At 49.0% G+C, this 26,847-nt stretch overlaps 1 protein-coding gene across 1 annotated transcript; it reads right to left on the minus strand.

Moving 5' to 3' along the window:
* Positions 1–62: 62 nt before the first annotated feature.
* On the minus strand, positions 63–26,847 carry Txndc5 (thioredoxin domain containing 5). Its single transcript, XM_032884265.1, has 10 exons — positions 26,557–26,847; positions 22,258–22,407; positions 17,910–18,015; positions 11,682–11,778; positions 9,350–9,465; positions 7,084–7,170; positions 6,336–6,476; positions 3,613–3,695; positions 2,366–2,495; positions 63–1,480 (listed from the first exon to the last, which is right to left on the minus strand). Exons 1-10 carry the CDS (start codon positions 26,775–26,777, stop codon positions 1,358–1,360), a joined length of 1,254 nt encoding a protein of 417 aa, XP_032740156.1. The 5' UTR covers positions 26,778–26,847; the 3' UTR covers positions 63–1,357.

A 26,847-nucleotide genomic window follows, 5' to 3' on the forward strand; every position in this document is an offset into this window, starting at 1 on the left:
TGTCTTATTTTATATCCGTTTTGCTGTAACATTTAAGCAAAGACCAGACTTTTTTTCTTTAAAAAAAAAAAAAGTTTATTTAGAAAGTATAAACCAATTGTACCACTTTGAGTTTTCTTTTAATACAAGACTCATGATGCAAAGCTGACGCCACTGTGAGCTTGGCCAATAGAGCTGCTTTTCACGGACAGCTATGGCCCACACATGGTTAATAACAAACGTTCATAATGGTTGGCGGGCGCCTCTGCGCCTGATGCTTAGGAAGCGGACGTAGCCTTGTTTCGAGCCTCCTTGCCACACATTTTGTGTCAGGCGTTGACTTCACCCTGCTTATGGGGAGGTGGGTGAAGGGCTGGGCCAAACATACGGTTTGGAGGACAAGACAGACAGGCATGGCGCGGGCTGCATCTTTTCAGGGTTAAGAGCAGCAGTGTCTAATAATCAGGACGGCAGGAACGGAACCGGAAGGAGCTGTGTGACATCCAACCTTGGACTTCCTGCCGACTGCAGTCTTTGGTCTTGAGGTCAAATGAATCCCACTGCTCATACATTATTAGAAAGATGGCCAGCCTCCTTGATGGTGGAGATTATAGAGCAAGCCGCTAAGAGGACTACTTAGGAAGAGAATCAGAAGCTGTGTCTAGGAAGGCCAGTGTGGAGCTGCAGAGTCTCCTGGTCCTTGGACCTGGGAAAGCTTATCAGGTGAGGACCCACCTTGTGATCATCCCACACCCTCACTCTCTGCAGAAGACCTCTCCACTCCACCCTACGCAAAGCAGACAAGAGGATCCTTTGAAAACACGAGTGTTTGGGGCACACATCAGAAGTACCATTTGTTATGGCTTACCTCTCTCAACTAGAGAAGTAATAACACCCAACAGTGGCTATGAAGGGATCTCCAGCACTGCGTGGACTTTTGCTTTACAATCTGCACACTATGGGCCGACATGTTACTAAGTCAGCAGTGCCACAGGCCTCCTCTCCAGAACTCAGGCAATTCGAAAAACTGCTGCTGTGTGACGCTTTCCTCACATCCCTCAGGAGCCAAGAGAGCTCAGCAATTTGGTTTTCCTTGACTGTGTTTTAGTTGCAAAGGGAGCCGATTTAATTCTGTCAGAGAAGGTTACAGGATGGATCGCCACTGAAAATAATTTGGTTTGCCCAGGGACCGTGAGCTGTCATTAGAGAAACTTAAGGTCCGTAGTGTGTGGTGGTTCAAAGGGCACACAGGAAGCAACACAAGCTTAATACATTCAGCGTTCTGACTAACCACAGTGAGATACGCATGTCCATGTGAGGTCACTCCTATGCACGGGGTGCATAAGGCCAGGGCGGATGACGGCTTCACCAGGGGTTCTTAGAGTTCATCCTTTGCCTGGCGCAGAACAAAGCTGTGTAGAGAGTCGAGGTCTCTGCCTCCATTGTGCTCACCCACTTTCTCACCTCCTCGGAAAAGCAGCAATGTGGGGTAGCCTCGTACCTTTAAAGGAGGAAAAGAGTAGTTTAAATTGCATACAAAGAGATGGCTCAGTCAGTAAAGTGCCACAGGGAAAAGTAAGTATGAGGGCTTGAATTTGGTCCTCCAGCACCCGTGTACAAAATGGGTCCTGGTGTGCCCATCTATAATTCCAGGGCTGGGGGGTGTTGAGACTAGAGGATCCTCAGAGCTTACTGGCGAGCCGGCCCGGCCCATGAGTGAGTTCTAAGTTCAGTGAAAGATCCTAAGAAAGATCTGATGTCAGTGTTTTAAGAGTTCACACAGCACCCCAAACCTAAAAAAAAACACTGCTATAGGTAAGGTTGGGAAATTCTGAGGCTAATATCAGAGCTACCATATGACTGTGGTGTGCATGAGGCCCTGGCTCCATGCCCAGCACCATACATACAGAAGGCGAATTATAAACAACACACACGGCCCATAAGATCATATGAGGAGCTCAGAAAAAACACGCCAGCTAAACAGACTGTCCTCTCCAGCCGTGGCCTTTTCCTAGGGTGGTGTGATTCACACATTCCTCCCGGCCCCATCCTTTAGGATACCTGTTTATAACGGAAGGCTGAGCCCTTGGGTGGTTAGGACAAGAGTGCTGGTCAGCCAGCAGGCAGCAGGCAGCACTCTACTCTCAACACCTCGACTCTTAGGACTGTACCCGCAAGAACCCAGAGCTGCAGTCTGCAAGGCCAGCCTCCTTTGCTGCAGACGGTCCTTTACTTCTCAAACGGAGTAACTCAAGGACAAGCCATTCTCTAGGAGGCCTGGACAGAGTAAGTGAGCTCGTTCCACGATGCTGAGTGACAGTCCCCTAGGGCGCTGATCCAAATCTTGGGCTCCCCCCTCTAGGCACGCTTCCCCTCAGACACCCACCGAGTACTTGCTGCAAACACCACGCTCAGCGGTGCAGTCCACTTCTGCGATGGTGACGTCTGCCAAGCCAGGGAATTCCTTCTTAGAGAGCTCTTCCCAGGTAGGAGCCAGATTCTTGCAGTGGCCACACCTAGAAGAGAATAGGGGCAGCTGTACTGAGAGCTGGTCAAGGTCAGCCTGTGTTTCGCCTGCATGGCAGTCACCATACCCTCAGAATCCATTATATAACCACCAAACTCTCCCACTGGGTATTTATGGGCCCTTCCTTCCTCTCCTAAGGAGGAATTGAAAGTCTTGCCACCCTTGGTAGCCTGACAGAAGTGAGCAGGTTTGCAAAGAAAGTCCAATTCTGATCCCATTTCTACAGTGTGATGAGTGGTGACACAGAATCACCGTGAGCAGCAGGGGCGAGCTGGAAACACGTGCAAGGGAGGACACACGGCGATGAGGATGGCTTAGTCTGCACGTGCTACGCTCAAACCTTCCCTCACTGCCGTTTGCTTTCTGTCTGCCCTTCCCACTACAGGAGGGCTTCTCTCTGAACTCACCACACTGTACAGCTTTGGGGGTCTCTAAGTAAAGTTAGTAGCATTACACGGCACCATTTCTTTTTTTGTTTCTTCTCTTTGTAGTCCAGGCTGCCCACGAACTCACAGTCCTCCTGCCTTAGCCTTCCCGGTGCTAGGAGTTCAGGCCTGAGTCACCATACCAAGCTGCCATTCTAGTCAAGGGAAAAAGCTGCCCGAGTCATGGGTTCCGTCCTCATTAGCAGCACTCCTGGGTGCATGGAGGAGCAAGCAGATCGGGGTATCACAGTGACCGCTGTGTTTGGGTTGATCATCTGCTCTATGTGCTTGGTCAACTGGACTATTGTACTTACACACTGTTGTCACGGTTTTAGAGCTAAGGTTCAGGGCCATCAAAGAACATGCAGAGTTGCAGCCATTCATGAAAGTCTCGGAACCCATCCGTCCTCTGGGGCCAGGCTATCTAGGTCTCAGTTTCTGAGGTCCACTGAGATTCTAGTCCCCGAGGACTGCATGGCAGGAAGGTTCGGGTAACTAGGTCATACGCTGAATGGCTTGACGAGAAGGCTGAGCCCATCACAGTTCGCTTCTGGTTTTGTTTGTGCCTAAGTAGACTGAGCTTTAAAAGTAAATTCGTATCTTTCTCTATAAAATAGTCGTGGATGTGCTGAGAGACATGCTCACAGGGGCACTGGCACCGTGTCTGAGGTGGCCACTTACCAGGGAGCATAGAACTTGACGAAGGTTATTCCTTGTGCAATAGTGTCCTCAAAGCTCTTCTCGGTGAGTGCCAGCACAGTGCCCTTCAGGGAGGAAGGTCAATTTAAACACACTGATCAAAGCAGAACAGGGTCGAAGATGGATCTGGCCAGAGCAGCCTACAAGTTATATGCAGGGCAGCCAGATCTCTTGATGGACAGACATTAGCACAGGGACCAGGGTACCAAGTCCAAGAGCTGCTGAGGGGTGTGGGCAGCAGGATGCTGAGACCCTTAACAGACCTCCCAACTTCCCAGGCCCCTGTTCTTCCCATAACCAGCCCATGGGCTCTACTGTCTCCCAGGGCTCTGCAGTGTGGACCAGTCGTTCTGGGCTAGGCCTACAGCTCCCAGGCCTGTAGCCCAAGATGCCTCTGTGGGTCTCATGAGCTCACACACTGTGTTTCTCTCCTGCCCCGCCTATCTACAAGAATTTATCTCTTCTAGCCAACAGGGACCTGGCAGCACAGACGTGGGTGGGTTTTATTACACTCACGCCAATGGGCTTCTGCGTGCTCTGATCTACGAAAAGCGTGAGCATATGGGCCCGACTCAGGCTACAGAGTGTCATGCAGGCATTTAAACAGCTCTATCTGGACAGTTCTTCATGGGATCCCGCCTGTATTTCTCTAAAAGCCGATGTTCAGCAGCCCCCTCAGAGGTGCTGGGGAGCAGCCACCACACAATCTGGATCTCTAATAGTAAGTGCGTGGACTTAAGTCCGACAAACACTACCGCCCTATGTCCAGATAGGCAGCTGTGTTCCCTGAGAGGCCAGAGATGGAAAACTTTGTTATAAATAACCATGAAAGCACTTGCAGTGTGTAATTACCCAGTTAGGGACAACACGCGTGCTCCCCTAACATTGTAGGTCGTCTCATTTCTTAAACCAAAACTTCGGGCTATCCATGACCTATGTAAGAATACACCTAAGGAATGGGGCCCTAAGCTTGAGGAGGCCTCTTGGGACTGGGGGCATGATAGGGGCAGCTGACAGCACTGATTTATCCAATTTCCAAATGCGGGGTTTTCTTGAGTGATGGCTCCAATGAGTCACTGCCCTCATCCCAGGGACAAGGCAGCTCACTAACCCTGCCTGTGACACCCCCACCCTAGTGTCTCACTGTCAAGGGAAGAGCTCAGTGGTGGGAGCTGAAACAACACTGTCTATTCGGTTATACTGTGGTGCCCATATGATGCCGGAGCCAGGACCTCTCTACTCCACAGTCCAGGGTTTGCTCACATGAAATGACTGGGCAGTTTGCATGGAATATACACATATCCTCCCATAGACTTTAACCACTACCCGTCGCTCACTGTGGCCCTTCCTGCCCTGGTCCTGAGTCCTGCACTGACTGCCCACTGTTTTGTCTCCATCCTCTCATACGTACAACTTGGAAACCAGCCCCAGGCAAGCAAACAGCCCACCGCCACTTCTGACCTGTGTTTGGGGATCTGCCATCACTGGCCAGAGTCTCCTGGAATCTGAGGGACCTCAGAAACCTCCTCTTTCCTTGCTCACTAGAGTGGGATCCTTAGGCTCCCTTCCTCCTGCCCCCACTGTCTCACCCCCTTATTTTGGGGGTGTATACTCTCATACACATCTCCCTCTTACCTCAGCAGCTGCAAATCATCTTCCTGAAGCTGACCTGCTCTGACCTGCTGGGGCTCCACCCTCCAAACTTCTCCTATCCCTGGCTACTCTTGGGCACCCCTCTACTGGTTCCTTACGGTGCTTCCTGACTCACTGGCCCTGCTCTGCACCAGCTGATTCTCCTGATGGTATCTGACTCCCATGCGCCCCCATCTGGCAACTTTTGGGTTCTGGAAACCCTTGCTCAGTTCTCTTCTCCCCAGGCTGACTACCATGCTGGCCACAGCCCCGTGACCCCAGCTCATCTATTTTCCACTGATTCCTCCAGAGACCTAGCTTCTTTCACAGGCTGGGGAACAGTTACCAGAGCTTTTTCTTCTTTCCTAGTAGCCCATGATGGTGTCTAGAATGCACCTGCAGCTTGTTAAATGCAGAACTAAAAGTCTAAAACCCAAGATCCCTTGGGGCTGGAGAATGGCTCGGTGGTTAAGGGTGCATGTTTTCTTACAGAAGGCTCGCATTTGGTTCCCAGCACCCACACTAGGCGGCTCACAAGTGCCTGTCACCCCAGGTCTAAGGGATCAGATGCTCTGGTCTCGCAGGTCCCCCTCCCCCCGCCCCTATACAAAGAACCAAAAATAAATCATAAAAACGAAAAAATGAAGCCACTTGAGTGAATAAGGTCAGAAGCTGCCTAAAGAGATGACATATTCTATGATCTGGCTACCCAATCCTCTGCATAGCCCTTCCGGCTGCACATCTCCCAGGAGCCTTTGCTACATGGTCAAAGTGAAATGACAGCGACCAGCTCTGGAGGGAACAGAAATGGGGCCCAGGCAGCAGAGAAGACTTATAACAAGCTCTCATGTACATCTTTCCCAAGTACTGAGAGCAGACAGACCTGAGTCTTGCGACACCAAGCATCTTCTCTCAGGGTCTTCTCCCCTCGACCTCAGGGATTTTCAAGGGATACCTCTATTGACCTTGGCCATGAGGAACGTGTAGCAGTAGACCAGAAGCAATTTCACACTCAAGACCCCATTTGAGAAGAGTCTGTAGGTACTCAGGACCATCTCCCTCCAAACACCCACCTTGTCGCCCGGAGGCTCAGCAGCCAGCACCGGGGCCTCTGAAGGCTCAACAGTTTCCGGAGCCGCCTCCGAACCCTGCAGCTGGGACTGCACATAGTCTCTCAGCGACTCCAAGTCCCTCTTTCCCTTGTACTGATCCACCTGTCCAAGACACACAGACGCCGTCATCATTCTCAGTCACATGCTGTCCCACCCCATCATCTGCCCAGTTAGGCCCCTATCAGGAGTCTCAGCTCCAGCTGTGTGTCTCTTTTGTGAGCAGGAGCTCTCACTCAGATGGGAAATCAGACTGACTTCACACACCACCCCAAGCTCTATACCATCAGAGTCTAAAGCAGGGGCCAGCCATTCCATCCATCCATCTTCCTTGAGAATTCTGAGATACAATGCTGACCATGGGCAAGGCACTGAAGGAGGAGGGAGACAGAAGCCCACCAGGAGCGTGGAGTAATCCCCTTCTGAGGCCTAGAAGGTCTGTGTTCACACCAGAGCACAGGCGTCTGGTGTCTGCACAGGTGTCTAATTTCCGTGGACATCCAAGCTTACAAAACCGCCTCGGGAGAGTTTGGCAAATGCCAGTTTTCTTATTTGCCAGGTCTATCAGTAAAGAGGAACACACACATTGCATTCTATAGTACACATCACTCCAAGAGCTGACAGTGGCCATTTCCTGTACCTTACGCTCTCAGTAACTCGGCCACAATGGCTAGTAGAAGGGTCACCACAGCACACGGAGCTGAAGACATACCTTCTTGCCATCTCGAAACCAGAGCAGAGTGGGGTAGCCTCTGACCTGGTGCTCTGAGCAGACCGCGTAGTGCTGCGTGCAGTCAACCTGGGAACACAGAACAGACGCACTCAGTCGGCTCCTCCAGAGCCTTCCAAAGGCATTAGCAGACAATTGATACTTAAAAAAAGAAGTTTTGATCCAGATCTCAGAGCAACCGTGGCAGCAATCTGCACGTTTTAAAAAGACTTTGCCTAGAAGCCACCCACAAACACGCCCACGCTAATGGAACACGGTGAGAAGATTTGTCTTGAGATATGGGATTTATTTGAATTCAACTGAAAATGGCAGGTCTAGGAAGCCCCACCCCTAGTCTGGGAAGGGTTGTGAGCCAGGCTTCGGAGAGTATGACAGACATTCATGGGGCATTTCCCAGTGCTGGGAAACTTGCTATATAGTTTCAAATCAAGGTGTGTGTGTGTGTGTGTGTGTGTGTGTGTGTGTGTGTGTGTGTGTGTGTGTGTGTCAGCTCAGAGACACAGCATGTGCTCTGCACGCACAGGTCCTCGTAGTCTGATTCCTGTGCATGCACCCCCATAAACGGGAGCAAGTCGTCCATGTTTAATAACATTGGTAAGTGTAGCACTACATAACTTGTTCAAGTAAGAATGTCAGTAGCCATTTATTTTGGTCGGAACTGAACCCAGGGCCCTGTTCATATGAGGCAAGCACAGCTGAACTACATCCCCTCCCCTTTTCTTAAAATATTTTTATTTTGGGAGAGAATCCCAATAGGTTATCCCTGTTGGCCTTGAATTTGTGGTCCTCCTGCCTCAGACTCCGGAATAGCTGGGATTAGAGACCTGTACCAGGTGACTAGACCTGGCCTAGGTTACTTCATGTAAAGCAAGGCCCTCCTTGCCTGATATTTTTACAAGCATTATTTTAAAAAACTTTTTATCATTAAAATTGGCCAAGCAGAACTTAGCTGGCTGTCACCATATCAATGAGAAGGGGTTTGAACTCCATTAAGCTGTAAGGCTGCAGCAAGAGCCCATAGGTGTTCAAATGAAGTCCAGGGAGCTTCCAGCTAGGTCTGTGAGGGGAACAAGCATTCTCCAGGGTCCTGTCTAAAGCAGCCCAAGTGACCAGCAATAAAGGTCCTTCACAGTCTGTGTTGTCTGCTCATGTCTGCTCTGCTTAGAGCCTTTACTGGATAAAGACAAATTACTTCCCATAAAAACTCTCAAAATAATTTGAAGTAAGGGTACCAAGATTGTGGCAAGACAGAATGAATGCAAGATATATTTTCCAATTGTATTTCCACACAATGTTCAATGATTGAAATAACCAGTAATATTTATTATGTCAGTCATTGTTTTATCAGTCCATGGTAGACTGCCACATTGAAATCATGGGGGGGGGGTGTCCATACAACTCACAGTGTGAATTACAATGTTCCCAGCTAAATTACAATGTATCACCATGCTCAACAGCAAACACATTGGACTACACACCATCCACCTTGTTTCCCTTCTGTAAAGAAGTAACTGAGGAGAGACACCTCAACCAGGGCCAGCCTGCCAGATCTACCAACGCCCTCCCTCTCCCCCCAGCTCCTGCTCCTGACCATTATACCCAGACACACAACAGCACTTCTATGTATGAACAAGCCCTACAGCAAGTGGAAAAAGGAGACATTTCTCTAGAGGAATTCCATAAAGAGTGAGTGTCCGGTGGGCATTAGAAATCAATGAGTTTGAAAGTAGCCAGAAGCCCGGGAGCCTGGATGGTCCCAGCAAGCCTGGACACATGGAAATGTTGCCCATTACTTCTGGCTTCTCTGTTTGAGCAGTTGGAAGGAATTGTGGCTAGCGGTGTAAAGGAAGGCTCGCCATGAAGGGTCTGCTGTAAGCCTATGTGAGTGCAGAACCCAGCAAGGACCCTTTAGGAAAGCTTTTGGCTGAGCTCCATGAACATCCAGTGAACAGTCTACAAGGCTCTACCCCATATCTTTGCATAGCTCCAGGGCTGCCAATTCAGATTTGGCCATCCCTTCAGAATAAATCGGCCAAGGCCATAATTTATCTCCACTCTGTGGAAAAGCCAGCAGACGCCAAAAACCAAGCTGCCATCTGTGAAGGTGAAATGAATTGTCAAGTGGCACACTAACTGGAATTAATAAATCAAGTTTGCGACTTTGCACACGGAATGAATAATGGACTACTCTGCTAATTAATCCAGCCCAAAGCAGACTGTTTCCACTTTAACAAGGGCTTGGACTTACCTTGCCAATCTTGACAGTTTCAGAATGTTCGAGGCCCAGAGCCAGCTGCTCCCAGGTTGGAGCCAGAGCTTTGCAGTGACCACACCATGGAGCGAAGAACTTGATAAAGTGGTTGCCTGTAGGGAAGGCCAAGGCGGAGAGGAAGAGGAAGGACACATTGGGTTTATGTCACGGGACCAAATGCTGAACTGAAAAATACAGCTTTGCTCCTTGCTTACAGATCTCAAGTCTTTCTGGTAAAAGGGACTCACCGCCACAAGTGTTTATATCTGAGTTCAAAATCAAATTTGTCATCTTTGAAGGGTAACCGAGAACCAACTCACACTAGCCAAAAGCTGGCAAGAAGGGAAAGACTGTACAGTTGCCCTGGCTCTTCGGCCACCTCAAAACTGCGAGTAATAAATGAGGTGGGATAGCATCACTGATGAGGGAGGGCCAGGCAGTGGCCATGACTGCTGCTGCCTCACAGGCAACACATCTTCTGAGGCACTAGCAACCCGTAGGCCCTCCGGCATCCCCAAAAGCAGACATGGCAAAACCAAAACAAGGTAGTGTGTGACTGCCAGCGATTCAACCAGCTGAGTCCAGACTGCAGGGAACTCTGCAGGTCCACAAGCCCTACATGCTCAGCAAAGAATACCAAAAGAAATGCTGGAGAACGTGTGGATCAACAGAACCTTACACAGACACCCTCGGCCTTCAGTGAGTGCAAACATGCATTTAAAATCCACCAAATCCAACATAAACCCAGCGGGGAGGAGCATTAAACTGAACCATCCTACGTCAGATGAGCAAACAGAAGTCAAGGATTTACCATTGCACACCTGAGCTGAGGCCACAAGGCCTGCGCATGGGCCCCACACGGAGGGCGAGTGCCTCTGGGTAGGGAATGGGAGAGAGGCCTGGGACATGGGTGGTACAAAAAGGGCTGTTGTAGTCATGGAAGACTGTCATCAATAAGCCTCACTCTTGCTTTCTGTGCTTATTTTTTGTGAAAACAAACAAAAACAGGTGAACAACAACAACAAAACCAGAAGGTTTTAGAATAAATAATGTTCCTGGCTAGTTAAAAAAGGAAAAAAATATCAAGTGGTCACAGCGTGATTTTCTAGACTCAGGTTTATATCTGGTTGCCCTGCTTCTACATTAGGCTGACGGCAACCCCAGATCAGGAGAGGACGCCCAGTACATGCTAGGCGGTGGCCACACAGCCTGTGGTGGTGACCAGCCACACTGATGGCTAAGACTGGCAATAATGCATTTCAGGGAAATGGCGAATCACTTATTGAAAATTATGAACAACTGATCTTTGAGGCTAACACCACCTCTGTGCAGACATGTGGAGTACTGAGCCTGTGCCACAGGATGGAGACTCAATTCCATGCAGCTCTGATGGGAAGCCAGCAAGGGCAGGAAGCCATAGCTGTCTTTTAAAGAAAGAGCAGTGGGCCCCGAAACACTGCCATGTGGGGGCTTCAGGGTGTGCCCTTCGGGAGACACCCGCACTGGGTGGGGCTTGGCTGGCCGGCGGCGGGAGACTGTCTAGGGTGAGGGGATTTGTGCAGAACGTACATATTCTACACAAGCCCCAGTCAATGTGATGTCCCAGGAGGGGAAATAGCAAGGTCCCACTGCTGGAGCAGTAGTGTAGATTACATCGCTCATTCTAGTAGCAATGAAGACACCATGGTAGTTTTTGAGTAATGCAGGTGGTGAGGAGGGCACCAGGCTCCCAGCAGGCACAGGCTTCAAGGCCAGATGCAGTTCTAAGTCCTTTTGTCACAGTGTGCGCACCCCAGTCTTCCAGGGGGGTTTCTCTCTGGGGCAGCACTGGGTAACAGAGCCAGCAGGGAGGCGGCGTCTGCTCTGCCCGTGTGTGGTGGAGCCAACTTCTGAGGCCTGTCTATGTGGTAACAAAGGGAGGCTTGTGTCTTACTCGCAGTGGGGACGCAGGCAGACATTCACGAGACCGATTCCACAGTCAGTACATAAAGAACACCCGATTTGATCCACAGTTTTAACAGTCCTACTACGCTGTTTAAACAATAAGAGACGTGCTTCCTTCTGCCTCCGACAAATAAGCAAGCCCACACCATTCATAAAGACGCTCCTATCCGAGGCTGTTGTGTGTGCCTAGCGTGCTCACAGCTGCAGCAGGAGCCAGCTACGTCTACCAGGGCGAAAGGGAGGAAATACATAAGAGCAGGCTCACTAAGCAACAGTCCCAGTGGTGCTGAAGAGAAAGTGTGAGCTGCGACTAGAGGTTGCATGAGTCCTTGGACAGCGAGAGGAAAAGCCAGCCCAGAGCCAGGGCCGGCGGTTCCATCCTTACCTTGAGAAACATGCAGCTCAAAGTTGTTGGCCGAGAGCTCATACAAGCCCTGCTTAAGCTCGGGAGCTCTGGGTGGTTCTGCCTCTGGCTCTGGTGTCTGATAGGAAGAAGAAAAACAGTCATCAGTGGGTTTGTCCTCGAGGATGCAGTTGGGGCATGGAGGAGGACCAGGCCCTGTTCAGAAGACTCCAGAAATGTCTGTCTGCTCTCACCTGTCTCTCTCACCAGTGCTGAGCAAGGCCAGACAGGGAGTCACCCCCACCAAGAACTCTGGGTGCTTTAGCACCAGGCCCACCTTACCGGCCTGAGCTCTGGGGCAGTTGTCCTCACCCCAAACTCAACCAACAAAGAAACAAGCTGAAGTCTGCACACCCCAGAAACCATGTTCTCTTCCTGGACCTGATCTGAGATTTCCCACAGACAGAATTCAAGGTAAAGTTACAATGAGCCTCTCTACACGGAAAACGCTAAGACACAAAGGTGGGGAAACAGGCAAACCCAGAAGGCAAAAATGGCAAGAGAGCAGGTCCTGGTGACCCTCGGCTCTTACAAGGGGCAAGGAGAACCTGGGGAGGAGAAGCTACCACAGACAGACAAAAAGGACATAAGAACCCAGAACTCAACAAGCAAGAGGAGCCAAGGAAAGGATCGGGTGGACCTTGTGAGATAAACATTAAAAAGGTAATTCCTGAGACAAGGTCTAGGACAGAAGGGCACAGCCCTGCAAAGGGTCTTCTGCCAGCAGAGCGGCCAGCCCTTCCTGAAGGTGACACATCCCAAGGGCCCCTGCCTGAAATCATGGATAGAACCAAGCCCCATAGCTACTTCATTTCCTGAGTACTCACGCCTTTGACAGTTTAATTTGTACATGGAGCACAATAGAGATTGCATAGTAATTGATAAAGTTGAAACCACAACAGTGTGCTATAACAAAAGCTATTTAAAACTTGTAAATTGGAGAGCGCCCTGGGCAACTCCAGCCTCGTTCCCATCACACCCAGAGAGGAGCCTCAGCCGGCCCAAGCCGCTTCGTCATCAGAACCATGAACACCAAGGCTGAGATCCAAGAGCCACAGCCCATGCCACTGACACCATGCCAGGTACCACAGGCAGCAGAGGCTCAGACAGCCTCCCCGGCAGCGCGTGCCATGAGGACCAGACGCTGTCCCAGTGGAGGACCGGAGAACAGGTATGACTTCACCAACAGGAGCACACAGCAGACCACCACACAGGAGAGCCTGGGGAGAACCTCCACAGTGTGGGAGACTGACAGAAACTGCAGCTGGATGTTTGGAAGGAGAAATGTTATAGGAATTTCAGGGCAAAGCAGTAAACGCGCAACTGACGATAGCCCTTAGATGCTAGCAGCCTTGTGGTCCTCCACGCCATTCCGACAGCATTTCCGGAACCCTGAGTGGGAAAAGGAAGAGAGATGTAGCGCTCGTGACACTAGCCCTGCCACAGGGGACCGTGTGGAGTCGGCTGAACACACAATTCCAGTAACAGAGAGAAGTGATGGGGAGGGGAAGTGCTAGCCCTCAGGGCTCAGCAGAGCAAGGGACTCCAGTAAGACAGGACACATATGGCGTTGCAGACCACAACTCCACAAGGCCCTCTTCACCACGGACAACCTAGAGAGGATGACAGTGAAGAGGACAAGGAAAACTAAGGAGAGAACGTCAGCAGCCACCTCATCTCAAGTCCAAGCTCATTTACCAACACAGGTGCCGGGAGAACCTACCACAGGAGGCCACAGAACGAGACAAACACAGCAGGTCTCCAGCTGAGAATCCGTCTGCTCCCAAGGCCAAGCAGGGCAGGGCGGAGTAAATGCTGGCTTTCCGACTCTACCAACACGAGCTTAGTCATCCAACAAGCACAGACAACGTGAAAACACCAGCAGCAACAAGAAATGAACAAGGCAGCTACGGAGACGGCTCAGCAGTTCAGCGTGCACTGTTCTTGCAGACGACCAGAGTTTGGTCTCCAGCACCCACTCAGACAGCTCACAGCCGCTGCAGACTCCAGCACCGGAAGCGCCAACAGTCTCTTCTGACCTCCAAGGCAACTGCACTCATGTGCAGAAACCTCCACGCAGGCGTAGGCATGCGTAATGAAAAATAAAAATACACTTAAAAAAAAAAAGAAATGAACAGAAAAACAGGGCTGAAGACTCAATAGTTATTCTTTGCCCCTTGACAACACTCTAGACCCCTCTGAGCTGCCTATGCAGCATGGACATTTTTTAGTATATTTATCTTTCGATAACGACTAACATTGCTGTAAAAAGCCATTTTTTCCTCAATACACCTTCAAATGTTTTAACTGCTTCCTGTCTTGTCAAGCTTCGATTTTGAAGAGCTTCATTTTTAACTTAGATAAAAGTTCATGTTCAGGTTTGCTTTCTGTTGTAATAAATAACCTGACCCCAAACTGATGGGGAAGGAAGGATTTCATTGGCTTTACGTTCACATCCACTGTCCATCACTGAAAGAAGTTAGGCAGGAGTGGGTGCAGAGGCCATGGAGGACCGCTGCTTACTGACTTGCTCAGCCTGCTTTCTTACACAAGTCAGGACAACCTGCCGGGAAGTGGCACTGCCCCTCAGTGAGCTGGGCCCTCCCACAGTAATCATTAATCAAGAAAATGTCCCATAGGCTTGTCCACAACCCAATTTTATGCAAACAATTTCTCAGTTAATTCTATCTTCCTTGGGGGTGGGAGGAAGGGGGTTGTTAGTGTGTGTGGGGGGCGGGGTTCCCAGAACGGCACTTCCTCTTGAGAAGGAGAAGGTAGAATGGGGAGAGGACTTGAGTGAGAGGTACTAGGAGAAGGTGGGCTGATACTGGGATGTAAAGTGAATAAATTAATGGATGAAAAGACCTCTCTTCCTAAATTACCTCTATCTTGTGTCAAGATGACAAAAACAATCACATTGTTTACATTACAAAGTCAACATCCTTAACCCTGACCACAAATACTCCAAAATCTGAACCCACACTGGCCTTGTGACACAGGCTGAAGAGGATTGTGCACAAATCACCTTTGGGCTGTATGTAAAAGGTACATATAACGAGACTATGAAACATTAGTGAATGTCATGTCTAGACTTGAGGCCCATCCCCAAGCCACCATATTCCAATACGTGAATGTTTCAAGATACAATCTCCCCCCACCTCAACTTCCACACCCAGCCCCTGCACACAGACACAAATTAAACACATGTAATTAAAAAATACTTATAAAAAGAATAATCTATAGAAAGACTGCATATTTGGGATAGGATTTGGGATTTGGGCTTAGAGACAGAGCTGCCTTGGGTCAAGGCCCTGGGTTTAATTCATAGAACCTAAAAGAACTGTGTGATTCAACGTTTCCACAAGAAAGCACACTTCATGCTGTTCTCCTTGGTAGTAGTCACCTGAGAGTCTCCTCTGTTCAGAGACACTGAACAGAAAGCTTAGTGACTGTTCTGGTTCTGGGATGCCAAAGGGAAGATTTCATGCTGGCACCTCCCTCCTTCACAGAGGACAGAAACCGTCACGATACTGTGCTGACCCTAGCTAGCCCACTGCCTCCCGGCCTGTACTTCCCAGGGGGGAGGCAGGCGTCCTCCACATGTGTCTCCTCTGCCACCAACAGGTGCAGGACAAGGCCACCCTAGAAGAAGACATCTTTAGTCAAAGTTTATTTTTAAACTTTTTTTTTGAGACTGTTACCTCTTATTTAGAACTTTACTTCTTTGCCTCGTACCTACCTTTCCAAAAAAGAACATTTTCACAGAGAAAACAACGCAGTTTCAACCTACATGAAAACCGCACCTGGCCCTGCAGGTTTCCAGCAGGACAAAGATGCAAATTCACCCTGTGCTTGTGGCTTCCAGTTACCTAAAATAAATGCAGTCCCCAGGCAACTCGTCAACACTACCAACACAGTAATGGATGTTTAAAATGTGAGCATGGGAGCACTAAAGAAGCAGGGGAGTTTCTGATGACCTAGGCCCACCCCACTTTTACAGAGTAAAAGACATGGTTCCACACCTTTAAAAACAGCACCAATGAGAAACAGAGCACAAATGACGTGCTAGGGTCACATGACTCCATAGACCCACCCCTTGCAGTCAGGACACAGTTCTAACACAATAAAGCAGCCTCGAGTAACTTTTGTACTCAGATTGTACGACTCAGTTCCAGTTGTACTCAGAACTGCTGGTGCTCTTGACAGTCCCCAGAGATGTGAAACAAGGGAATGCTGACTGGCTGCTACTCCAGCCCCAGCCACACCGCACCACAAACCATCAAAGTCCACTCGGTCCTAATCGAACCATCCACGTACAGAAGGATGCTTAAGGGAATCGCGTGTGATGATCATTATGACTTAGAAAACAATAAAGATTTCCATTTCAGCTTAGTAAGTGTCGCTCTTACAGTGTTCTGGCTGTGCCTGCTCACAGAGTGATGCGGGAAAACACTGGAGCATTTGTTCAAGGTTTTACATTATTAGTCTAGCTAGTGAAGGCCTGGGAAATTGAGACCAAGAAGCGAAGGAAAGAGTGACACTACGGACAGCCAGTGGGAGCGAGCCCAAGCGAGCTGTGGGATCTGGGGAGTCGGGAGAAAGCACTGGCTCAGACAGGAGGTTCTGGGGTGGGCCTGGTCGTGACTCCAGGTGGTAGAACCCAGCCACTGCTACAAATGCGTGGCTGCTCTTTGCAGCTCATGGCCAGCGACATGGTGGCTATGCGACAAAGCAAAAAGTACACTCCTGGGAGAATGTGTCGTGAAATACACCGATGACACTCCCTGAGACAGATATACGAGGGATGGAGGGGAAGGGGAGACAGGCCAGCAAGACAGTGAAAATTGTCCCTTACTACGTGTCTGAATATTTTTATATTAAGAAACTTTTCAAGTTATCATCAGTTCTAAGAAAGGTGCTTAAGTAGAAGTGGAACCTGGGAGAGGCTTCCCGTAGCCTGGTAGTCCTGCTTTCCCCTGAACGGAGTAGAGAAAACTGAAAGAAAAGTGAAGCCACAAGCAATCGGACATGACACTGCTGTTTGCCAAGGATGGTCACCGTGAGGTGGTCTGCTAAATAAGAGGACGGCACAAAAGCAGATAAATGAGGTGGATGGTCTCCACGACTAAGCCATCTGAAACAGCCTCCAAGGAACGTGAGCTGTCTTGCCCCGCTGTCACCTAAATAACTCAGAATAGAGTGGAAAGACTATTATAACCCACTGAAATTCTAATCTGAACCTAAAAGCATCTGTAGTGGTCTATATATGCTTGACCCAGGGAGTGACACTATTAGAGGGTGTGGCCCTAATGGAGTAGGTGCGTCACTGTGGGTGTGGGCTTTAAGACCCTCACCCTACCTCCCTGGAAGCCAGTCTTCTCCTAGCAGCCTTCAGATGAAGATGTAGATCTCTCAGCTCCTCCTGCACCATGCCTGCCTGGACACTGCCATGTTCCTGCCTTGATGATAATGGACTGAACCTCTGAACCTGTAAGCCAGCCCCAATTAAATGTTGTCCTTAAGAGTTGCCTTGATCATGGTGTCTGTTCATAGTAATAAAACCCTAAGACAACATTCATATAAAAAAAATTACTAGAACTCTAAGGAAATCGTGGTGAGCCACTTAAAGGAAAAAGTAGACAAGTGAAAGGTAGCTACTGAGCTACAAAAGGAGAAATTAGAAACAGGAGCAGAGACAGAAGAGTGGTGACACATACCTGCTATCCCAGCTATGGGAGGCAAGGGGTGGGGGCATCCTGAGTTCAAGGCCAGCCTGGGCTACACAGTGAAAAATACAGTAAAGTAAACAAGAAAGGAAAACTGAGGATGGAACTAAAGAATATTAGGAAGAATTTGTACCTAGTTCTTCACCAAGAAAACCAAGACCAGGTCTTTGCAGGACCAATATGATAGAGTGCCTGTTCCAAACAGCTGATCAGAAAACCTGCAGTTGTCATGACGATAGGAGTGTACCCGACTGAAGAGTCCAATGTGGAAATGCCATCATCTCCTTCTTTTAAGAATGATTCCTGATTACTCTTGTACTTAAGAGAACCTGCCTGGGGTGCTATGCTATGTTCTTGAGCTCCTGTGTGCACATTTGAACTCGTTCGGTCAAACAGAAACTGCACAGGTAGAGAGGGCGGATGAAATGTCAATGTTTCCCGTCTTCTCGCCTCTGGGCGGTAAAGGGAGGGAGGGGACACTCACAGCCGGCTCCTCGTTCAGGGTCTGCAGCATCCAGTTTTCCAGTGTTTCAAAGTCTCTAGGACCCTGGTACTTCACTGCTTCTTGTCCAGGCTTAAAAAACTTAAGGCTGAAAGAAGAACAAGGGATTAGAAAGAGCAGAAGTTGAAAAGTTTAAAAGCTGCTCTGGTGGAGAGTGAACCAGGAATGGAGCTGCCAGGGGCTGCAGCCAGGCACCTATCTGCCACTCAAGCAAAACTCCAATGGGAAACAAAAACCATGCCACCAGAGACTGTACACGTGTACACACATGTGCATGATCCTAAACTTTCGCACGTTTCTGATGTTACTCAAGGAAAATACCACTGAGGTGAAAAACCTCTGGAGTGCTTCCCCCAGGCTTCCCCTTGTTAGTATTCCTTCTCCTTCCTGGCCTCAGGCTCCTGGTCTCCCCTGTTGCTCCTGCTGCCCGTGGGTCTCTCAGGCCCACAGCAAACAGAACACTGTTTTGCAGTAGGTCTATTTCTAGATGGACACCAGTCACTGATGGAGCGCAATCATCAGGGCATTAAAGCTGTTGCAGTCCATCTATGCACACCTCCCTCCATCCACTCCAGGCCCCTGAGCTCTGTTTGCATCCCCAGAGGGCAAGAGACTCTTCTATGCACTGGCCTCTGAGGAATCCAGAGAGATGAGGGAAAGTCCTATAATGGTGAACGGAAGACATTACCAAGGGATGAATACCACCAGGGGATAATTTCACCAGGGCATGAATTTCACACACTCTGGCCTTGGATCATTTGGCTCATAACATGCCTTAGAGGAAAACTTTATCGGTTGTCAAGACTACGCTAAAAATGTGGCTCCTGTCAGAAGAAAGGGCAATGCAGACTAACCTGCTTACCTAGGAACCCTCCGACACCTCCCTGACATTATTTGGATTTTGTGCATTGATATAATCTTCAGAAATAGATTTTTACGTTCGGAGGTACAAAACTGAGAGACGCAGATGGGGAGTCACAGGCAGTGTGGTCTGCCGTGATCGACCATGACTGACTGGCCCGGCAGCCCATAGAACACAGACATTCGTATCCTAAAGTTCTGGAGACTAAACTCCAAATTCACAGTGTAATATAGCCAAAGTCTATGATGGCTTTCTAGTTCCCTGATGGCATCCTCTCCCTGTGTCCTCATGTGGCAAGAAAGCCAAGAGAACTCTCTGGAGCCCCCTGAGTAGTACCCACCTCCTAATACCAACACAGTGGTATGTCTTCCAGAACACACACATTCAGCCCATTCAGAAACAGGTAAGTTCCCTTTAAATGAAGGCTTTAAAACAAAAAAAGCCTTAAAAATAAAGTTCCATGGCCATCCATGGAAACCAGACACTAGATGGTAGAGTATTCCGAAGGCTGAGGCAGGAGGATAGCAAATCTGTGGCATGACTAGAATCCACGGTAAAACTCTTGAGAACGTGGATACTCAGAAGTAGATTGCTTCCTCAGCATGCACAAAACACTAAGCTCCTCTCCAAAATCAGAAAAGAAAGGAATAGTATGTTGCCTAGATCCGGCAGTTAGAAGGGCACAGTGGCCTTAGAGAACATGTGAACTATGTGTCCAGTTTCCTCAGCATCTCAATGACCCTCAGCTTCCAGCGGGGTTACATCCTCACAACCACCCTAAGTTAACACCACAGCGAGGTGAAAACAATCACTAATCAAACATCCAATCCAGCCTACACCATGCTCAGAACACATTACGTGAGTCTCAAGAGTGTCAAACCACCTGACCCTACAGCAGTGTCCAATGTCGCCTGTGCCTCACTGCCCAGCACGCAGTGAGTTTCTTAGCTGGATGGGGCTGCTTCTGCCCCATCATGAAGGCGAAGGATCACAGGGTCATTAAGTTTAGGACCGTCAAGACCAGGAGAAGCTTAAGTCTTTAGATCTAGGCACTATGCTGCATTCCGATGAAGAACATGAAAACTGGGCAGAGGCACACACTCATAAGCCCAGCCCTCTGCAGACTGAGCAGAAGAACCTTAAGCACAAAGCCTACAATTAGAGTCCCAGGGAATCTGGGCAGCACGAGAACCTGTCTGAAAAGAAAATATATCACTAACACAGTCTAAGCAAGCTTAAGTATGTAGTCATGATTAGAAGCTATCCACACACACCACGGGGCCTCCCTCTGCAGCTCTAGCAAGGCAAGTTGGGGTCACAGAGACATGGGAGCAGCATACTATATTTCTCTCCCTCTAAGTGCCTCCCCACACCTAAGTGCAGGAAACAGATGGATTCTCAAAATGCCAGAAAGAACCAGGGCTTAACCTCATCTTTTGTTATTGCTTCTTTGCTAAAGATAAAATATAAGATCTACCCTGTTTGTTGTGCGGTGAGGGGACTCTCTTTTTCCTAATTTGGTACACAAATCTCTTGGATAAAAAAGTCTTTCTAACCTGCTTAAGTGGAGATTCTTTTTTAGTGAGCTGAGAGGGCCTAGGGAGAGCTGGCAAGTGGTGACAGGCCCTCCCATTAGTCTGCAGCCTCTGCTTTCTTTCTCGATTGACGAAGGTAAGGGGGTTAGCAGGCAGAGTGAAGGCTGCTGGCCCCAAGTTCAGCCCCCAATTTCTCTACTACAAACTTTCCACAGACACGTGTCTCTTCCCGGGAAGCTACAGAGACAGAGACAGAGAGAGAGAGAGAGAGAGAGAGAGAGAGAGAGAGAGAGAGAGAGAGAGACCCCCACTTGGATGTTACTGTGCGCAGCATGTGACAAAGTGTACCATAACTAATGTGCTAGAGGTTTGATTGCAACCTCCAAAACAGAGCAATTAAAAGCCTAACCCAAGCTGCAGATGAGGCCTCACTCAGAACCAGGCCTTCACAGAGGTCAATGAGACACATGTCTTCACAAGAAAGGGATGTTTGAACACACAAAAACATATACACAGTCCAAGGATGTAATGACTTAGTGCAGCTAGTACACTTTGGATCGGAAGTCTCTCCGGGCCCATTCATTAAAGGTTTGCAGAGCTGCTGGAAGGTGATGGAACTTTTAAGAAGTGGGCCTAGGCGATCTCAGGTCATGGTAGGGGTGTACTCTATTGAGACACAGGCTTGCCTCCCCTCCCTTCTGTCTCTGCTTTGCGACTAACAGTAAGTGCTCTACCACACTGCTACAACCATAGCCGCCCTGCTGCAAGCCCAAAAGCAACAGGGCTAACTGACCATGGACTGAACCCTTCAAAGCTGTCAATCAAACAAACCTTTCCTCTTTTGAAAGGGAAAGGGTTGAAACAAAGTTTCACTCTAGTTCAGTGAACTGACTATGTAACTTTCTTCTAAGTATCTTGAGTATTCTGCAACAGTAACAGAAAACGGAGACACCAGCAAACCAGGAGAAGCCAGAAAGGAGCACAAAAAGATTTCCAATCCCAGTTTCAGAAGGAACTTGTCTTTCACAAGCCAAGTCCAGAACTGTGGGGAAATCACTTTCTGTTTTCAGCTTTAGCCCTGTGTAAATTACAACGCAAATACAGCTACACAAACAGGACTGAGATATCCTTTTGAAGAAGTCAGTTTGTCAGCTTTCTGTTGCTTTAACAAAGGTCTGGGATCATCAGCTTAGAAAGAGAAACTATATTTTGACTCCCTGTTTTGGACAATTGGGGCCATGAAAAACTTGGACTTGTTGCCTTCGTTCTACACCAAGACAGAATCTAACAGGCCCCTCTCCTCACAGCAGACATGAAACAAACCCATCACAAAATCTACTTCAGGGTCACAGTGAAGACTTCAAGTTTCAGTGAACTGTCACCCACTTGGCCCCAGCTCCTTAAGGTTCTATTAGCTCCTCACAGCACCACTGGGTTTAGGGGACCCATCAAGCCTGGCACAGACAGTCCTAATTTGTGTCATAAAACTATGTACATGCCTGTCAAAGGAGTGGCTGCTTGTGAGACTTGGCTGCACTCTGGTTTGTCACTCTCCTTCCTAACAGACCTTATGTCAGTTGCAGGGGATGCAAATTTATGAAAAACTTCAGCAGCGGTAACCGTTCAAAGCAGAAAGTCAAACCGAAAGTGAGAACAAAATCTGGGCGGGCTGTGTGAAGTGTCACCTGGGGCTGGACCGCAGGCAGCCAGACCCCATGACCGCCCTGCAAATGCCCACTTTCTCGGCAATGGGAAAAGCCAGCAATAATTAAAGCTTTCCCATGCAAAGTACAAAAGCAACAGTGTTCAATACAGTCTTGTTCCAATAGCAGGGACCACCTGCTTACACTCAGCTCCTTGGATCTATGAAGGAAGACATCCCTTGACCACAGACCCACACACGTAGAAACCCCAGCTCCTCCTGCCTACTTACGTGGGATATCCTCGAACTCCCTGGGCAGAGCACACGTCAGAGTTGGCCGTGCAGTCCACCTTGGCCACGTAGACCTTGGCGTCTTCCATGCTGTTGTACTTGTCTCCCAGGTCGTTCCAGGTTGGCTGCAGCCGCTGGCAGTGTCCACACCTACAGAGGGGCCAGAAGAGCACACTGAGCCTCGGTTCCCAGGGCGTCCAAATTTACTACTTCAGCCTTCTCCAGCGAGTAAGCAACCCGCCACCCTCTCTCTTCTCTCTGCAGCGGATGAATTCCTCCAGATGACACTGTTCTCCACGTTAATCTAAATCACAGGCTGCTGGCCCTAGTATTCTTTTGTGGCCTCTCTGCCAGACCCTGCCTCCTTGACTTCAGTTTTCTGAAAATTAGAGCTTGCTGTGCTCCTGGAGCTCAAGGTATTCATGCACCCTACTGAGACTTTCCCTAAATTCTACCTGGCTGATTTCTACTTGCCCTTCAGATTTAGTTTGGCATCACTTCCTCCAAGAAGACTCCCTTGGCTCTCAGGCGACTTGGAGTCCTTTCTCATTTCTTCCTCCTTGTCTGGTCTTCTCCCCTGATCTCCCAAATGGCTCTGCTCTCTTGTTGTAACTGTTTGTTTGTTTATAAGGAAAGGTCTCCACTACTACTTAACCAAACATACACACAAATACAGGCCAATTTCAAGAGCTATCAGCTTTGCCCCTTGTATTTTAAAAAAGTACATTTAAATTTTATTTATTTAGTCAGGTCCTGGATATCCACAGCTGGCTTTGAGCTCACTATGTAACTGAGGCTAACCTCGAACTTCTGACTGCTAGGAATATAAGTATGCAGAGTGCTGGCGATCAAACCAGAGCTTTATGCATGCTGGGCAAACACTGTACCATGGGAGTTACATCCCCAGGGCTCCAACCTGTGCATCTACGGAACAGTTGGTGGGAACCTGAATGTCTGCAGTTGGTAGGATCAAATGTCTGGTATCAACTGTGAGAGTTTAGTTATATACAAATATTTTAAAGTCATCTATCATTTAAAACAATATTAGCAATACGGTGGCGTCTTGCCTCTCTTCACACTGCACTACAGCATCAGGACCTCTTGTCACGGGATCTGACGGGCAGGGCTGACCACCGTGATCTTGCATGCTCACACGCATGCTGTACCACATTGGAGTTCTGAAGGACTGCAACCACATGGCAGCATGGCACATACAGGACTGGGTTTTGTCTTTTGTTTTTTTTCTTCTTTCTTTATCTAATAAACAAGTTGTTTGTGTTTATAACATAACTGATTGCTGCATTGCCTTTTAAAAGAATCCCTCTTTTTTTTTTTTTTTTTAAAGTTCACTTACCAGAGTGATAGGCACTGACAATTGTGAGTCCTCCCCCAAATACATTCTCAATGAAATCTGTAAGCTTCTTTTTTTATCTGACTTCCAAAGCAGGCATCTAAAGGTGGCACTGAAAAGTCAGCTTAAAGCTAATGTGTCTTTCTGGGAGGACTTTCCTCAGCAGCTAAAACAGACCCCTGCTTTATGAAGGCCTAAATCAAATAGGACTAACGAGGGCTCAGTAATTAAGGGCACTTGTTGCTCTTTCCGAGGACCCAGCACCCACATCAGGCAGGTCCCAATGCCTGTAGCTCTACTTCTGTGGAATATGACACCCTCTTCTGGCCTCCTCAACACGCATGGCACCCAGACCCACAGAGATGTCCACATGCACATACATAAAAATAAAATACGTAAAACACATAAAAGCTCAAATGCAGCATGGCCTCCGTTTTCCTGAAGGATCGTCAGTACTCCTTTATGCATTCCATGCCAAGAATGCACTGTCCTGTCCAAACACTCGTACGCACTAAGCATTTGGCAACTTAAGCAGAATGAATGGGTGCCCACACAGGGAAACTGTATTTGAGGATCTGACTTCCGTGGCTTCAGCAAAGTGAGGTCAGCCAGGTGGTGGGTTGGGAAAGAATGGATAACAAGGAAGAAAAAAAAAAAAAAAAAGCCAAGGGCTCCGTAAGTGTGTACACAATGGGGCCTGTGGACTTTCTGCTCCCCAGCTGGCCCATGCTCCTGTTTGCTCCTCGTGGCATCTGGTGCCTGATCAAAGACAGCAGGATTGGTTCCAGTGGTGGTTATAGAACCCAGTTATGAGACATTGCTGGGAGATAGTAGGGTGGCTGCCCTAATTTTCAAGGGCTATTCTGATGTTAGGGGAATTTGATCAGATGTGCTCAGTTTAGAGTTGTACACATCCTTTCTACCCTTGAAAGGGTTCTTATGAAAACAGTACAAGATTTAAAAAAGAAGATAAAAGATTGACTTCCCTGTGGCTACCAACACAGGCATGGCCCTCTGCACCCAGGAGCAGTAAGGAGTCCACTGCTTCTATCCAACTGGCATTTCTGGTTTGGAACCTTTGTGGATAGTGCCACTGAGATGGCCAGCTGTATTCAGATGTGGCCTGGAGCCAAGTGGCAGAGCAAAGGCACCTAACCTTACTCTTGACCTCACTGTTCCCCCACATCACACATGGACATCTAACATTCCAAGCACACTGAGAAAAAAGTGGGGAGGGGTCCTACCATAGTCTATTTTGAGTTCCATGTTATTCTTAAAATTTTGAAATCTTAGCACTCCACAGGCTGAGACCAAAGAAATCATGAGTTCAAGGTCAGCTTGGCTACATAGAGAGATCCTGTTTCAACTTCCCCTTAAAATACAAAAAACCCAGCCTTCAAAGGCCATGGTGGGCATCTACATATCTCTAATATTTTTTTAGCAGAGTAGCAAACAATTAAAAGCTTATTCTGGGAAGCAGCATCGACCTAAATGTCTGTAAGCCATACGGTGAAAAAAGAACTACGTGATGTATATCCCAACTGGCTGAGACTAACTGGGTTATTTATTGGGAATATAAACTTAAACTTATAACTCCATCAGCACTGCAGAGAATCTAAACCTGCCTGCACGTCAACTTTTCTCCTAAAACTAAAAACCCATAGATTTATGCCACTGAAATCAGCTCCAATTAAGTCCTGTGGTGTACTTAACTGGAATCACTACTTTGAGACGACTCATGCACAGAGTAACTATTAACGCTGACTGACTGTTGCAGACTACCAGTATTTTTTTCTTCCAGTGTAGTTCTAAAGACTCAGGTGGCTGTTCTTGGGAATGTAAAACAATGTATTCCCATTCCTGCATTCTTAACTGATAATGGCAGTGAGCCAAACTGACCCCCCCCCACCGCCACCCGAAGTTAATTTAACACTAAACGAATTGAAATGCACTAATAGCCCGCTATAGGGTTATGGGCAAAGTTTCTCCCACTTTAGAAAGCACGATCACTGAATACACTGGATTCCACGAGCACATTTTTCTTAACTGCTTAACCCCCTGTCCTTAATGAGTCCCTACTGAGCTAGGGGAAGAATACTTTGCTCAGCAATAAACACAGCCAGCACATCCCACATCTCATTATCCTGTGCTCTAAATGCGGTTTTCTGCTGTGGACCTGAGAAGTCCTTTCTCTGAACATCTAGGCCCCAGCGGGAAAACGCTGCTATGTCTAGACTAACTCCTGAGGTACAGTTCCTTTGGAGAAGCAGTGGGATGCACCAGGAAGCCCCAAGCGAAGAATAGAAAGCTGAAGGTAGGACTTTTATGTAGAACTGTTCTACCTCACACTTTCCAAATGACCGGGCCCCAAATGAGCCAAAAATAGGAGGTGAAAGAGGACAGACAGCCTTGAGTTAAAGGCCTTAAGAATACAGCTCACATCCACTCCAGCGTGCAGCGGGGACTACAGAACTGGCACTATGTTGGACTCGAGGGGTCAGGAAGTCCCAGTCCCCTACCTAGACTATCTCTTCCCACCCTTAACACACAGAGTGGACAATCACATCTTGAGGGGGCCTTAGATTTTTTCAATCCAAACCAACATTGGAGGGCCAGCAGGGAGGACCCTCCAGGCTAGGGCACGTGGACGCTGGGCTCTTGCCGCGTCCGGCCAGCACAGGAAGTTTGGAGAGCTGAGCAGAGGACATAAGCGGGGGACGCCTGGACTCCAGCAGCGTGGCGGGACGGAAAGGCCTTTCCGGGTCTCCCCTCCGGGCCCGCCCTTCCTCGCTCACAGCCCGGCGGCTAGCGCCACGTCAGCGGCGAGGCCCCAGCGCGGCCCACGCCCACGGCACAGCCTGCGCGGCCCCGCGCCCTCCCCCGGATCCTCGGCTCCCGGTCCCTGGTTCCCAGATCGGGCCCCGCCGGCCTGCGGGAGCTGCAGTTACCAGGGCGCGAAGAACATGACGAAGTGCGCGGCGCTCTGGATCCCGTGCGTGAACATGTCGGCCGTATACAGGTGCTTGGCGTGCGGGTCCTGCTCGACCCCGCTGTCCACCTCCACCTCCTGGGCCCGGGCACCCTTACGCGCTCCGAGCAGCAGCAGGAGCGTGGCCAGGGCCGGTAGCCCGGCCAGCCGCTGGAAGAGGCGTCCTGGGCGCGGGGGCATCGCGGCGGGGCTGGCGAGCTCTCGCCGGGGCCGCGGGTCCCCCTCCGCCGCGCCGCCTCCCGGCCCCGGC

Source organism: Rattus rattus, chromosome 14 (genome assembly GCF_011064425.1).
Source record: "Rattus rattus isolate New Zealand chromosome 14, Rrattus_CSIRO_v1, whole genome shotgun sequence".
Taxonomy (NCBI): Eukaryota; Metazoa; Chordata; class Mammalia; order Rodentia; family Muridae; genus Rattus; species Rattus rattus.